The sequence below is a fragment of the Myodes glareolus genome, chromosome 24 (genome assembly GCF_982192425.1).
Source record: "Myodes glareolus chromosome 24, mMyoGla1.1, whole genome shotgun sequence".
Lineage (NCBI taxonomy): Eukaryota > Metazoa > Chordata > Mammalia > Rodentia > Cricetidae > Myodes > Myodes glareolus.
Window position 1 is genome coordinate 46,834,810 of NC_142049.1, and position 15,973 is coordinate 46,850,782.

General features: G+C 51.5%; 1 protein-coding gene and 1 long non-coding RNA gene across 3 annotated transcripts in view; one reads left to right on the forward strand and one right to left on the reverse strand.

Annotated features, from left to right (window-relative positions):
• Positions 1-4,532: 4,532 nt before the first annotated feature.
• On the reverse strand, positions 4,533-10,246 carry LOC125396782 (uncharacterized). Its single transcript, XR_007230899.3, has 2 exons — positions 10,142-10,246; positions 4,533-5,039 (listed from the first exon to the last, which is right to left on the reverse strand). It is a non-coding gene; the product is annotated as an uncharacterized LOC125396782 (long non-coding RNA).
• Positions 10,247-10,336: 90 nt separating this feature from the next.
• Positions 10,337-15,973, forward strand: part of Kcnc1 (potassium voltage-gated channel subfamily C member 1) — a 42,847-nt gene continuing 37,210 nt past the window's right edge. For both annotated transcript variants that reach the window (XM_048428809.3, XM_085682756.1), the window contains exon 1: positions 10,337-10,906. In XM_048428809.3, the coding sequence (XP_048284766.1) occupies positions 10,337-10,906 (570 nt within the window). The remainder of the gene's footprint in view (positions 10,907-15,973) is intronic.

The window sequence follows — 15,973 nt, forward strand, 5'->3', positions numbered from 1 at the left end:
ACTGGCGGCAAGGGAAGGGGGTGGGGATTTGGGCCTGTGGGGTTTTTAGCTGACCTCACTTCCTGTTCACCTCCTGCTTCCTGACAGTGGCTGCACATGACCAGGTGCCTTCTGCTCCCGTTGCCATGCCTTCCCTTCCCGGACAGACTCTGTCCCCTAGAACTGTAAGCCAGAATAAACCCTCCCTCCTTTGAGGTATGTGATCATGGCAGTGAGAGAAATAATGAAAGCAAGAAAAGCACAGAGCTGGCGGTGTACCTCAGCGTGAAACCCTCACTTGTAGGGCTGGGGGTGTACCTCAGCGTGAAACCCTCACTTGTAGGGCTGGGGGTGTACCTCAGCGTAAAACCATCACTTGTAGGGCTGGAGGTGTACCTCAGCGTGAAACCCTCACTTGTACAAGGCCCTGAACCTGATATCCAGTACAAAAGGAAAGAAGTGGGGTGCAGAAAAGAGAAAAGAACTTTTCAGTGGAATTGTGTTAAAGACTCTTGAGCTGGTTGTTAATCCAGTAGAGGAAGAAAAGCAAATAATAAGGAAATATAAAGAAAATATTTCTTGCTGATCTGGCATAAATTATTAACATCAACAAGACAACATAAAATTCATAAGATGCCACTATGGCAAGACCTCAACAATATCAACTAAACTTTTATGAGAATTATCAGTCAGGCAGTATTTAAAATTATCACCATATGAGAAAATTCAAAATTCTTTGAATCCCCACAGTCTATGGAAGAAAGAAACTTGAGGTTTCTCCAAATGTGATACCAATCCTAAAAATGTACTTGATGTTTCCAACATAGCTGTAAGCTCGAAAGAAATATTCTAAAATTATCAATGGTACAAAACAAGATCAACCAGGTTGAATGAACACTGGACTCTTTGTATAGAAAACAATGGAATGAAACATTATCAACAAAATCTCTAAAAGATTGAAAGATTATACAGCAAGATGAGAGAGAGAGAGAGAGAGAGAGAGAGAGAGAGAGAGAGAGAGAGAGAACAAAGGAAATGGACGAGGGTGAGGATAATGGGATAGTGATTCTTGGTTATTTTGTTTTTGTTCTCCTGTCTGATAACATTTGAACAGCCTGCATATAAGCCATTACTATCTTAAAAAATTTTACATTTGAAGGCTGGGAAGTTGGCTCAGTCAGTGAAGTGCTTGCCTTCTGTCCTGAGGCTCTGAGTTCCAGCCCTAGCATTCACATAAAAGTCAAGCACAGAGATGTGTATTATAACCCCAGTCTCTGTAGGAGTGTACCTTAGGATGGTCCCTGAGGCTCATGGGTCCATTTACTTAGCCTGATCAGCAAACTCCAGGACCAAGGAGGAAGTCTGACACAAAAAATAAGGTGTGGGGTGTGTGCATGCATATGGAGCCAGAAGTCAATGCCCACTTTATTGTACACATATTTGGACTTGAGATTTCTCTTTGTGCCAGAGTTAATGATTTTAAAAAGTAGATTGGGACTTGTAAGATGGCTCAATCATTTAAGGTGATTTCCACCAAGTCTGGAACCTCAATTTGATCCCTAGAACCCACACGGTAGAAGGAGAGAACTGACTCCTACATGTTGTCCTCTGACTTGCACATGTGTGCCATGGTGCACATGTGTGCCATGGTGCACGTGTGTGTGTGCATGCACACACAACTAGATAAATACACTTAATAAATATTTTGAGAAAGGTATATCCGTGTTCTGAAATTCAACTGAAGCATTTCAGAAAAAGGAAAATATAATGAACTAGAACTTTTACAGATAAACAATCAGAAGACCATGCAACTGAGTTTTTTCTCAACAGCAGCTATTTCTAGCCTCCTGGTCATTGTTCTTTATTGTGTCCCATTGTTTATTAATATGTAACTAACTCATGGGGCTGGAGAGATGGCTCAGTAATTGAGAACACTGGCTACTCTTGCAGAAGATTCCTTAAGTTCCCAGCATCCATGCTGTGGCTTACAGCCATCTTTAACTCCAGGAGAGCTAACACCCTCTTCTGGCCTCTACAGGTACTGTACACGTGTGTATACATACAGGAAAATGCTCATATACATAATATAAAATAATCTTAAAAGTACTATTCAAAGATAAAACTCACATGATATAACATCCACCTCTTTAATTCCTTCTAGTGGTATTGCATACTTTCTAGAGTAAAGTAGGAGGATTGCCGCAAGACCGAAGCCAGCCTGGGCTACAACATGAGAGTCTGTCTCAAAAAACTAATGAATAAATAAATAAAACTCTAATAAAGTTCATAGTTCCGTGGTTTGTGTGACAACCATTACCACTATCTAATTCCAGAACATTCTATTCTCCAAAGAAACGTGGTCATAAGCTGTCCAGCACCATTAACCTCCCTCCCCAGCCCTGGACAACACTAACCTATCCCTATGGATTTGCCTGTTTGGGGACATTTTATGTGAGTAGAATCACACTGTGTGGTTTCTCTCATTCAGCAGATTTTTCAGGTTTATTCACATCATACATGTTAGGGCATGACTACCATGTATGAATAGAATTCTGTGATATGGGAGCATCACATTGTATCTGTTCATCAGCTGATGGACATTAGGCTACTTGCCTTTCCCAGCTGCCATGAGCAACTGTGAGCATCACAAGGTTTTGATATAAATGTATACATCTGTCAGGGCCAATTTTATCAGCTTCAGGGGTTTTGAACCAGGTAAGGAGAAACCTGGGTGTGTCTGTGAGAGTGTTTCCAGGGAGGGTCCACTGAAGTAGGGAGACGAATGTGGGTGACATTATCTCAATGCCAGGGGTCCCAGGACGAGGCTCTCTCTGTCTGTGTCTGCCTCCCCACCCTGCATGCTGAGGCGATGCGACCATCTTCTCATCCTCCTGTCACACAATTTGAGCGCAAACAGTTCAGTTACTTTTTGATAAACATTAAAAATAATTATTGCAACACCTAAAACTGAAATTCTTTGGTTTCTCCACATCCCTAACAGCATGTTATTGTCTATTTTGTTGTCCTAACGGATGCAGAGTGATCCAAATGTTAGTTTAACTAACGGTGTTAACAATACTGGCTGTCCATACCATCTTTCTAGTATGGTTTTGCAAAAACTTACCCTTTTAAATTGGGATGTCTTTGTATTGAGTTGTAAGAGTTCCTTCTATGTTTTAGATGCTAGAACCTCATTGTCTCCATGACCTACAGACAAGTCTCATTCTGTTGTCTCTTCAGAACCTCATCGGCTGTATGATCTACAGACGTGTCTCATTCTGTGGCTCCATGACCCACAGACGTGTCTCATTCTGTGGCTCTGTGGCCTACAGACGTGTCTCATTCTGTTGTCTCTTCATTTTCTCGTTAGTGTTCTTTGAAGCACAAATTCCTCTTTTCCAACGAAGCTCAACCTTTGCTTCTGTTCTTATGTCAAATAAAGAAAAACTTTCCTACCTCGAGTTTTTAGATCTTACAGTTTGGAATTGGATCCACTTAGTTATTTTTTTAAATGGTCTGTTTAAACAGGACAGAGATTCTAATTTGCTTTGCTCCGTGTGGATTTCCAGTTGCCCTGGCTTCATTCCTTGAGGACTATCTCTCTGCTAAGCCGCTCTGACACTCTTGCCCGTAACTGTGGGTTTACACTGCACTCCCAGTTCCACGCATTGGTCTCCATATCTATCCTCTTGTACTGAGTATCATCCCGCAACTGTCAATAAAGCTGGCCACGGTTTTGTCTGAATAAATAGAAGTGATTGAAGTACTGCTAGACAGTTAGTGAGTGTGTGGGTTTAGCCCCCATCAGGATGGCTCAGCAGGTAAGAGCACTTGCTGCTAAGCCTGAGGACTTTGAGTTTAATCCTCAGTCACAGGATACATCATACGAACTGTCCTCTGACATACATGGACATGCCATGACCTCTCTCTCTCTCTCTCTTTCTCTCTCTCTCTCTGTCTGTATGAAAAGTTTTTTTTAGAAACAAAGCTTTGCTCTGAATTTATAAATGTTATGCATATTTAACATATCTATCATTTAATATTTATCAGCTTTCAAAAAATTTAAATGTCATCCTGATTTATTTTCTATATAAGTAAAAATTTCCTTAAATCTCCCATTTTCTATTCTTTTTGCTATTTTTAAAAGTGTAACCTTAAAAATGCCTTGACTTCAGGCCCGCCCAGCATCTCCTGGACCTGCCTGTCGATAATTGCTGGCCCGGCCACCTTCAAGCTGATAGACACCCAGGCACCCACTAGTGAGCCACAAGGCACCCTAAGGAGGACCTCAGCAGCACTACAGAGTGAGAGAGACGCTATGGAGGAATGCAGAATCCCCAGCTACTTCTGTAAAGAAAAGCCAGGGGCCCTGCCCCGTGCTGCTGGGAGCATGCTTTAACAGTGCTGCAGCCACCATCCCCCAGTGCCCAGTGCTCTCCCACTATCTTCGTGAGCCTTTGTAGGGAGCAGTAGTCCTGTGTGAAGTCTGGAGTGAATGCGTGTTATTGACATAGATGCAGCCATGACAGAAACCAAGACCTCGGACCCACAGGAAGCTTGCAAAGCCATTTTACCAAAAAAGTCAGGCTCGAGAGTGATGGTGATGCTTTCCCCCACATCGGAGTGTAAGGGAGAAGGCCAGTGTGTTCAAAGGTTAGCAGTGCAGCTCTTCCTCCTGCATGCTTACAGCCTGGGACAGCTCACCAAAGGAGACCTTGAGCAGGACTAGCCAGCCCCACCCCCAGCTTGTGCTGTACCTCTTAAATAGGCTGAGGTTCCCGGCTGGTAGGCACCCTCCATCCAAGTGCATCCTGCATATGGACCCCAGATATCCTGTACATGTGTCTGCATGTCTGTCCTTTCTTCATTTCCTTGCTGCCCTCAGTCAGGGTCCAGAAAGTTCATCATCCCAGCTCCCTGTTTCATTCTTAGAGCCAGCAGGAAAGGTGGTGGTGGTGGTGGTGGTGAAGTCCTTGTCCTCCCAAAGGCCAAGCCCAAAGAGGGCTGATGTCCTGTCCCCCAGCCATACTGACACTCTATGGCTATGGGCAGGCAGGGATCTAGGGAAGAGAGATGGGATGGGATTAATCCTGAGAGAAGAGGAAAACGGAGGAGCACAGAACACTAACTCATTAAAACCTATCACACAGACGAGGAAGCAGAAGCCCAGAGAAGAGAGCTGACTGGTTAATGCAGCAAGTGAGCAGCAGAAACAGTGTTTACAACCAAACCTGCCCAGAGATTTTTAGACCCTTAGGGACAGCTTGTGGAGATGTAGGCCAGGGGGTGTCCAACCTGCCGCTCATTGGTCACAGGATAGCTGTGAATGAAGCCCAACACAAAAGTCCTGAATTTACTTAAAATATTGTAGGATTCCCTTTTCGATTTTTTGCCAACTCAGTTGCATGGTTCAGGCGTAGGAATATCACACAAAATAAAAACATACATGCTCCTGTAACCCACAGACACCCTCCAATTTAATGTGTAATTCAAGATAATCTATCCAATGTGGTCCAGAGAAGACAAGGGATTGACGACATCCATGCTAGATGCTTTGGATGCCCGTGGCTGGGAAAGTAGCTTCTAAGGACATCTAGTGGCTAGAAAGAACCTGCAATTTCCCTGCCATATAGAGCACAGCACCCCAGTTCTCTGGTGCAGGGTTCGAGTATCTTCAGTGCAAAAGTTGAGAGGCCCTGGTCTAAACACACACACACACACACACACACACACACACACACACACACACACACACACACACACACACACACACACACACTGAGTGTTCTTCACCTCAGCCTTTTTCTGAACTTCTCTGGAGTCTCCGCCTCAGCTGCATGCAGCCCAGCCCAGCATCAGGGTCACCATCCAAGCTAAAACACCAATTGCCCATAATAGCGTCTCTAGGTTTGCTCTCCCTTGCCCATTAGAGGGAAGAAGTCTCACTTGGAAAGAGAACACCAGTCAGCTCCTCGGCCCATTCTAGCAGGGCTGCAAGAAGATATTCAACACAGCCAGTTTAGGGTAGATTCCAGCTCCAGCCACAAGATGGCAGTCCAACCCACCAGGAACACAGAGGCTCCTGACCTGGGAGAGTGGTACAGACCCTGTGCCAACCAGGACAAAGGCCTGAGGGGTTGGACTTTGACCAGTTCCTGAGCCCAGCAGGACTAGACCTCAGGCCTGCAGGTGCCAGGTGTGACAACATAGGTACAACTTGGCTTCAGGTGTCCCCTCAGATATTTTTTTTTTTATTTCCCAGCCAGGCCAGCTCATCCTTTAGTCCAGTTATTCCCATAGGGGTCTTCCTGTTTCCCAGCACTCCTTCCTCTCCTGCCTGAACCCCAGAGCAGTTAAGGATATGGGGAGGGGTACTACTCCCATGTAGTTGTAAGCCCCTGAAGCGCAGGGACGTTGAGAAGCCTGCCTGATATCATAGTCAGTCAAAGGTGGGCCACTAGAGATCGGAAACTAGGCAGTCTGTTCTAATTCGTGCTCAGAACCCTGAGATCGGACAGACCACCCCCGACCAGATACAGCTACCAAAGACATTTTCATACAGGACTGTAGGCCTCCCTCGTGAGGGGCAGGCAGCGATGCTGTGGACAGGGCAAGGTTTAATATTTCTGAGGAAGAAGCTGGGCTTGGCCAGCAATTTCTCCCCTCCATGCAACCTTGGTTTCTCTGTCACTTGTTTTAATTTTTTTCACGTGTTTTCATCTTGCTTCTCTGGGTTTTCTGCGAATGTCAGCCTTCTCTTGGTGTGAAGCGGAGGTGAAAGAAGAGACATTTATGTCCTTCTTAGGGCCCAGAAGAGGGAGTGCTCCTTGAAGCCTAGGACCAGAGGTGTCACCAGGAATCAAAGTGAGAATTTTAAAGAGGGGCCCTTAGGGGGGATCCCCAGTCTGCTTACCTCTTAGGAGTGTGCCAGAACCCCTTTCCTGTGACTCTTCCTCCAGTCCTGCCACAGCTCAGTCTGCTGGCACACCCTCCAAGATTAAGAGTCCTCACTACCTAATTTTCCCCTATGAGGAGTTGGTTTTTTTTCTCTGTCTCTACAAGACCCGATCTCTTCTCTTCCTGCTTCTCCCAATATCCAGATCATACCGTGGCTCCCCTTAGTACTCACCATGAAATAGGGTCTGATTGGAGCCCAGTACCTACCCTTCGGAGACCCTTGGTAAATCCCCATCCAGGACTCAGCCTCGGTTAGGGGGTCTAGACATCCAGAGTCTCTGAAGCTGGAGTTTCCAGGGTCCAAATCCATTCCTATCATCTCCTAAATCACCTAGACTTCAGGGGGGGGGGCTTTCTGTGTTTAGGGTTATGTGGAGAGAAGCAAAAGCGAGCCCCAGAGGTGCTGGTAGTCCTTTGACAGAAGTGGGATGAGCTAGAGAGACATTTGGAGAACCAAGCTCTGATCCTAGGGGGCTTCACAGAGAGGGAGGTGGGGGCAGCCTGAGCCCCTGTGGCTGGATTCTCAGGTTTCCTGAGGAAGAGGCCCTGGATTTCTGTCTGGGAAGGAGGTAAAGTCCAAGGAGGCCTCTTTCTTGGAGCTCATCTTGACTGTTCACAGCTGGGTCTGTAGGTGCCCTTGTCTCCACACACATCTTTTTTTTTAAAATCTCACTTCTGGGGTCACTGTGTCTTTGCCTATCTATCAGTCCTAGGGTGGGCAAAGCATCCTGAGGGCCTGTATCCTGGGGATCTGAATTGGGGCCAGGCCAGAGTGCACCACACTAGACCTCCTTGTGGTCAGAGGATGGAACTGACACTGGTCAGAGCGAGAAGGACACTGAGAACCGCGCTTCATCCTGCCTCACTCTGAGACTCCTCTGGAGGAGTCTCCTTAGATCCCTCCCCTCTTTGTCCGTCCATCTCTGCTCTCTTCGGATAACTCTGCCTCTGACTGCACCACTCACACCTAGTCCTGACTCTTGTTCCTACCTCCCTTTCCACAGTATCCCCCATGACGTGCAGACCTGCTCTTAAGGTTGGGATCCCCATGATCAGGTGAGGAGAGATGTTCATGGCACAGCTTTGTCCCCTGGCTCACAACAGTGCCTGTGGGTCGGTATAGACAGACAGTTGTCTGTACAGTTAGCAAGTGCCAACAAGTAAATAAGTCTCTCATCCCCTTTGCCAGTGCTTGACTGCAATGGACGCCAATCAATGAGCATCTTTCACACAACAGTCACCTCTGGAACTGGACCTGACCTTCCAGTCTCTCTCAATTCCACCTACCCACTTCTCCTCAAAAGCTGGGAGCCCCTGGAAGTCAAGAGCTAGGTCTGATTTGTCCCTTGCGACTTTGTGACTTGTCCAGAAACTGGAGCAAAGTAAGGAATGAAAGATGTTAATTGCTGATTAAATAAACCCCCGAGGGATGGGTGGCAGGCACAAGCCGGGAGGACTTTGAAGTCACAAATACAATCTCTGTTCCCAGCATCAACTTCGAATCAGGCACCACAGCCCCTAGCCACACAGGACCGCTAAAGCCTGGGGGAGTGGGGCTGTTAGCATTTATGGAGCCCTGCGGTCTTTACACCTCTTTTCATAAGGTAATTCAGGTTTCTGGGTAAACTGAGATCTGTGGAGTTTGAAAGGGTCCAGGGTCTGAAAGGGTCCAAAGGGATTAAGAGGCGCTCAGGGTTAATCACTAACAGAGAGCAGGGATAGGGGGATGATGAGAAAGATACTTTCTTGCAGTCCGTGGAAGAGGCTAACTCTGGAAGGATCATGGGGCCTTCAGGTTCCCTGGGAAGGATCGGTATTAAGAGATTCCTTGAGAGGTCAGTACTAGTCTGATCAAGGAATAGCTTGCCTGCTCAGAGGATCAGATGGCTCCTGGGTTAGCAGTAGAGGAGCTGGCCGACGCCCTTCTCACCTCGGTATGACCCGGGGGCGCGGGCCCAGACGTTGCTGTGAGCCTCCGCCCAACTAGTGGAGCTCCCCGAGGGCGGAGCGTCGGCGGGTCCCCACTGAGCAAGAGGCAAGGAAGGGCGGGCGCCCCCAGTGCCGGGGTTGAGGGAGGCCGGGTTCGGTGCGGGCCTAGGAGGGGGGGCGCAGAACCAGGGCTTTTTAGGACCCAGCGCGGCGCCTCCCTCCGGGGGCGAGTGCGGCTGCGCGCGCCGTGTGCCCGTGTCCGGAGAGCCGCGGGCTGGACGCGGACCGCGCGAACGAGCGAGCGAGCAGGCAGCGGAGCAGCAGCCCGGAGGCAGCAGCGGCGCGGCGGCGGCGGTGGCGGCAGTGGCCGCTCTGCGCCTCGCCTCCCTGGCCTCGCCAGCTTCGCTGCGCCGCGCCCGGACCTACCACCCCCGCCTCCCGGGCCCGACCTCGGCAGCGCCCCTCGCCTCGGCTGCCAGCGCCACCCGCCCTCCCGGATCAGGGAGAGGAGCGCGGGGCGCAGAGACACCGGAGCCAGTGTCCGCCGGCCCCACCAAGCAAACCCGGCCGGGAGAACCTTCGCTCGGCCCTGCGCGGCTCCGCAGCCGTCCGGGAGCTGTCCCTTCAGCACCGCCGCGGAAACCAGAGTCCCAGCGCAGCCCAGCGGAACCCCTGACCCAGCCCGAGCGCACCAGGCGCAGCGCTCAGCGGCCGCCCCGCGGGGCAGCACCCAGGTGCCCCAGCCCAAGGGACCCGCCATCTCCTCCGGGAGGCGGGGAGAAGGATCTAGGAGGGCGGGCGGGCAGCTTCACCCGCCACCGAGGGGAATAAGCAAGCAGCCAGGCAAGAAGAGCCGAAGGGGACCGGCCACACAGGGAGGAGAGCAGCCTGCATCCATCCCCACCGCACCGAGAGCGCGCTGCGGCGACCACCGCAGAGCCGAGCGCGGATTTCCCGCCCCCCCCTCCTCTTATTTCCCGTGCTGGGGCTGGTCTATTGGTCCGGCCCCCGGAACGGAGCAGCTGACCTTCCCCTAAAAAGCTTTGTGTCGGTTTCACCATTTTCCCACTAAGATGGTACCGGGAGCCCGGCCCCCCCACCCTTTCTCGCCTCCTCCCGGGGCTCGCCGCTGAGCGCCGCCCCACATCCTTCCTCCCCCCTCTTCTTTCCCTCTTTCCTCTCCTCCTCTGCCTCCTCCGCAGCCAGGCCAGCTCCCTCTCACATTAGGTGCCTTAGAGACCCTTGGGAACCCGCACACACACCCCTGGACCGTTACCTGACTGCCAGCTCCCCTCGAGAGAGCTTGAGTCGCTCGTTGGGGTGGGAGGCCAGAGTCGCGGTCCTCTGCGCCCCCCGACGGCTGGGGGGGAGGGGGGAAGAGGCCCTGCGCCCCCCTCCCCGTCGCCAACTCCCCCTGGCGGCAGCTCCCATGGGTGTCGCTGGGCCGCGCCATGCCTAAGGGGGCGCCGCGATGGGCCAAGGGGACGAGAGCGAGCGCATCGTGATCAACGTGGGCGGCACGCGCCACCAGACGTACCGCTCGACGCTGCGCACGCTGCCCGGCACGCGGCTTGCCTGGCTGGCAGAGCCGGACGCCCACAGCCACTTCGACTATGACCCGCGGGCCGACGAGTTCTTTTTCGACCGCCACCCGGGCGTCTTCGCTCACATCCTGAACTATTACCGCACCGGCAAGCTACACTGCCCGGCCGACGTGTGCGGGCCGCTCTACGAGGAGGAACTGGCCTTCTGGGGCATCGACGAGACGGACGTGGAGCCCTGCTGCTGGATGACGTACCGCCAGCACCGCGACGCCGAGGAGGCACTGGACAGTTTTGGCGGCGCGCCCCTGGACAACAGTGCCGACGACGCGGATGCCGACGGCCCCGGCGACTCGGGAGACGGCGAGGACGAGCTGGAGATGACCAAGAGACTGGCGCTCAGTGACTCCCCAGATGGCCGGCCTGGCGGCTTCTGGCGCCGCTGGCAGCCGCGCATCTGGGCGCTGTTCGAGGACCCCTACTCATCCCGCTATGCGCGGGTAAGTGACAGCTTATCCATCAGAAGGACCTGACCCGGAAAGGCAGCCCTTGCCGCTTCCCGCGGGCAGTGTGCAATGGGCAGTGAGTGCCCAGAGAGTTCTGAACTGAAGCTGGTGTGGATGTGTATATGTATGAGAGAAGGGGTGATTTCGCCATGGTGACTTGGGTTTGTACACATGAGTCTGTATTGTTGGTTGTATGAGAGCATATGAATGGGTGTTTGTGTGTCTGCTTGAGTAGACTGTGCATGCATATTTATGTAAGTATCCTGGTGTGTATTTGGATGGGTAAAGTATGTGGGAACGAGTGAGCATATGTGTGTGTTTGAATGTACGTGGCACGTGTCACACTCCCGTTACAACCCTTATGTGCCTTTAGCAGATGCACACTGTGAACGTGTGAATTGCCCTTTGGTTTGGGGGAAGTGGGGAACTCCTTCCTCCTTCCCAGGTCAGGGAGTCTCTGGAGTAGAAAGGTGTCTTAGCCTGCTGGGAAAATAGAGACAGGCAGCCCCTCCCTCCCCAGGGACCGTCTTTAAGCCATCTGAGGAGGTGGTCTTGGGAAAGCACGTGGCTAAATACCTTGATGATTGGTGTGGATCTGGGCTGGGGGTGGGGAACAGAGAACGGTGATCATGCTGACACCTGCCCTCCTGGGTCTGGGAAGAGCCTGGAGAAAGAGCTTAAGAAGGCCTTAAGCTCCTGTTTCCTCTGTCCCCTAGGAAGAATCTAGCAGAGAGGAAAACCTTAAGGGGAATTGTACCCAGAGGAAGTGTGTGAAGTGGGCGTGTCTTCCTCAGCCACACCCCTTTAGAAACAGCAAATTGTTACTAGAGAGACAAGACACCCTGTTGCTGACCTTGGCCTTCGGATTTGGTCTCCACAGATTAGTTTCCTGTGTAAAATGGGGAGAATGGTGAACTGTAGGGACCATTTGATGGACCATCTCTCAAAAGAGACTCCACAGAGACACCTACCCTGGAAGACAAACTCTGGGTCTTTCAGAACTCTGTTCTCCCGCCTGAAGAGTAGCAGTGATGGGAAGGATGTGTAGAGGTGGGAATTTGAAGCAGCCCCTCCCCCATCAGTAAGGCACCTCCGCACCTCCCAGGCAAAACACTGCTTCTGCCGGCTGCCTTTTCCTGCCACAGGTCCCTTCTCTTTTGCTGACCTGGAGGCTGAGCCAGAGCTGGGGTAGGGGGCACGAGGAGGGGTTGGGATCCACAGAAGGTCAGTAGACAAACAAGAGTTGGGGGAGGGGTCTGAGGTGCCCAAGAGCGAGAAAGACTGAATAGGCAGACACCTGACAAATTTGATGCTGAGAGAAAACAGAAAGACATGTGGGGTGGGGACAGCTGCTCAAAAACTCTGCCTTGAATCCTAGACCAGGTGCCGGGGTAGAGATGGAGAGAGATGGAGAGAGAGCACTCATTTGGCTTCCCACGTCGCCACTGAGGAGTTTGGCCAAGGTCAACCTGAAAGTAGGGGGCCAAGTAAAACTTGACTCGAACTCTCCCGGACTCTATTCTCCCCTGAGCTAGCCACTGGCTCCGTTTTTTTTGTCCAGGGTGGCCTGGGACCCTGTAGAGGAGGCCTGTCTTCTTCCCTCCTCTCCTTGATGACAGAGACCACTATGGCTAGAGGATTATGTAACTAGAGGCTATGCTGAGCTGTGAGGAAGGGCTGGAACGTGGGACTGAGAGAAAGAACCAGTATAGGCTGGGAGAGAGATGCCCTGCCTGGCGGGCTAGGTCAAGGCCTGGGTTAGAGCAACCCTTCCACTTACATTTGACCTTGACCCCTGGAAGGTAAGGCCAAGCAGGTCCAACTTCTCTAGGGTAGTGGCAGAGGGCTGGGCCCCTCCAACCTGCCACCTTGGACTCTGCTCTGGTCAGTGTACCCATGTCTCAGGGCAGGTGAGGGTCTGTAGGGTATATTTCACCCGCCTCACTTGCTCTTCCCACCCACTGGTCATTCCTAGGCTGTGGGGTGGCCTTCACTCACTGGAGACAAACAGAATATCTAAGGTCAGCTTGAGGTCAGTGTAAGACCACAAGGCTAAGCCGAGAAACTCTCACATGAGTGTCCACTGAAGAGCAAATGCAGGGACAATCTGGACAGTTAGCAGCGGCAGGTGGGGAACTGGGGTACAGGTGAGCATTACTAGGTGCCCCCCTGTATAGCAGTGAGACTTTCTCTCTCTGGTAGCCTCATGGAGAGGTTGTAGTCCTTTTTCACGTGTATGGGTACCATATGAGGACACTGAGACCCACAGAGGGAAGGAGACCTAAAGGGATTAGAACCAGGCTCCTGCTGCCCGCCCGCCCGCCTGGCCAGCCTAACTGCATTGCGCTGCCTTTCTGCAGCCCCGCACAGAGACCAGCCTGCTGCCTGCCTCCTCCCCCTTCCATCTTTGCTCTGATGCTGCCCCGCTGTTACCTCTGTTTACTCCTCCCCCTCAGCCTGGAAAAGGCTTCTCAGATTGGTGGGGCTGGGTTTAGCACTCATTTTTTTTCTAGATTCTAGACCTGAATCTCATGTGTGATATAGTCTGGGTGTGTGAAATAAAAGCTAGAAACGCTTGTGTGTGAGCTTCTGTGTGGGTGTGTGAGAGACTCCTCGTGTGTAAGAATAAAAATGTTAGGTGAGTGTGATTGAGGACACACACGTGTGTTCCTGTGTGTTCAAGTGTGTGTGTGTGTGTGTGTGTATGTAGAGGCCCTGTGAGAGAGAACTGTGTAATAAGACAAAAAGAAGATGCATGTGTAAGAGAAATGCTGCATGTGAGAGTCCAGGTCAGTGGATCTCTGTGGTATGTGTGGGCAGGTGTGCAAGTGTACATGTGAAGCTGTATCTATGTGTGAGCCTATGTGTGTATATTCTGTGTGATAGAGTGTGTGCGGCTATGTGTTAAGAGACTGCGAGGCCCCGTGTGTGACAACGTGTGTTTTGTACAAGAGGGATTTTTGATGTGTGTCGTTGTTGCTGTTAGAGCTGGTGAGAGAGAGGTTGTGTGGCCTGGCTCTACCTGGAAGAAGGTGATATTCGTAGGTTCCCTGTCTGCTGTATCCAGACTCCTGGGCTGTCTGACTGAAAAATATCCTTGCATTCCATGCCTCAGATGATGTGTGTCCCAGTCAGGCTTGGTGTGGATGCGTGGGCCAGCAGCGAGGTCACTTCCCCCGTGGAGCTATCAGGATATTGGCTGTGGGAGATAGGAGCTCCTTGGTTGGAACATGACATCCTATTGGAGCTGTAAGGGGCAGCAGTGCTGGCCAGAACAGCTAGTCCCCTGTCCTTCCACAGTGAGGGTGGGGAGTGAGGTGAGCTGGGGCAAGTTGAGCCCCACTTGTAATCTGGATTTGGGGGTGTTGGAGCCTCAGACACACAGAAGGTATGAGTGGTGATGTAACTTTGCAGATGCGGGGATGAGGTGTCCTGGGATAAGCTGACTCCTGAGGTCACACTGGACAGGCACTGAAGGGCGAGCCGGTGTTGGCAGGCAGAGTAAGCGCATGCAGTTCTTGTATGGAAAGTTGCAGCGGTGTGGGAGCAGGTGGATAGGACTGCACTCCTCACCTCCTGAGAGTCAGCTGAGGTCAGGATCCTTAGGTCTTTGTCTGTGATTTACAGGTCCCCAGGAGCATTGTTCAGTGTCATATCAAGGCCTAGATGGTCTCCAGGCTTCGGGCCAGGGAATGTTCCTGATATGAGTATGTGTGTCAGTGTGGTGGCTCCAGCCCCCTGAGGTCACTCGGCCTGATGATGCCAGTGGTCGCACAGCTGGGGAAGCCCCACCTCAGTGTGCTCTGCTGTTCACCTCTCCTCCGACTCCGTCTTTCTCTGTCTCTCGGCCCCGTCCCGTAGTCTTTAGGGCATGTAGTCCTGCCTCTTCTTAGCTCTTTGGGGAGAAGGTCACCCAGTGCTTACAGCGGAGAGCCCAGACAAAGAATTCTCTTCCTTCCCTGGGTCCCACTTCCGAGACAACTCTGTGAGCCCAGGCTGTGAGGTGAGGCAGACGGAACTATTAACAGGGACTTCTTAGGAAGCTCGTTCCTGCCCAGGACAGGGCATACCAGGAGATATGGTGGCATGTAATGGAAACCCATGGCAGCATGGTCAGAAGTCCTTGTATTTTTTTTTTTGGTACCTCCAAGCCCCCAAGGCCCTTTTGGTAAAGAAAACCACAGACTAGGTATCTGGTAAGTTGGAGTCCTTCAGCCCCATCACTGATGAGCCGACTTACTGGGAGGACTGACCATAGAGGTTCACATAGAGTGTCTCTGAGGTAACCATGGGTGACCACAGGCACAGAGGAAACAGGAAATTTGGGCTGCTGTTGAGGGTTATCATGTGGCTGGTGTTTCTGTTGTGTCTCTGAACTTCGTCTCCTCTATCGCCATGGCCACCACTGTGCTTCCGACCACCGTGGCTCCCTCAGGCCTACCTCTCCAGCAGGCTCGGAGCTATTTTCCCACTCCAGTCCCAGGTCCTTCTAGTCCATTTTTTTTCTGTTTGGCAAACACAAAGGCCTTTTCAACTGAAAAACTGGTCAGGTTACCAAAGCCTGCAAGGCGTCCCAGGTTCATTCTGGGCCTCTTGGATCCAGCCCGACTCTCCAATGTGCTCTTGCCTGGCTTTAGTCACCGATCACAGAATGATTGTCTGACCTGGCTTCATTGCTTACAGTTCGAGATCATGGCCTGTTCCCCCTGGAGGACTCTTTCTTCCTAGTTCACTCCCCTTTCTTTGCTCTTCACACCCACCTAAAAAGAAGCTCCTTAGCGGTGTCCTTCCTGTCCCTGATAGACTGGATCCGGATTCAGTCCCAGGGTCCATCCCTTCAGAGCAACAATCTGATCGGTAGTTGGGTGTTCATGAGAAGCCTTACTCAATCCAGGGTTATATCCTCCAGGTTCTAAGCTTCCTCTGCACTTAATATTGTAGGAGCTATTGTGACAGAGGAGGTTGAGGCTCAGAGAGGAGTGCTGTCTCAAGGTCACAGGTGAGCAGGTTGTCTGGGAATCATCTAACTCCAAGATCAGCAGGCGCTTGGAGTCCCACCTG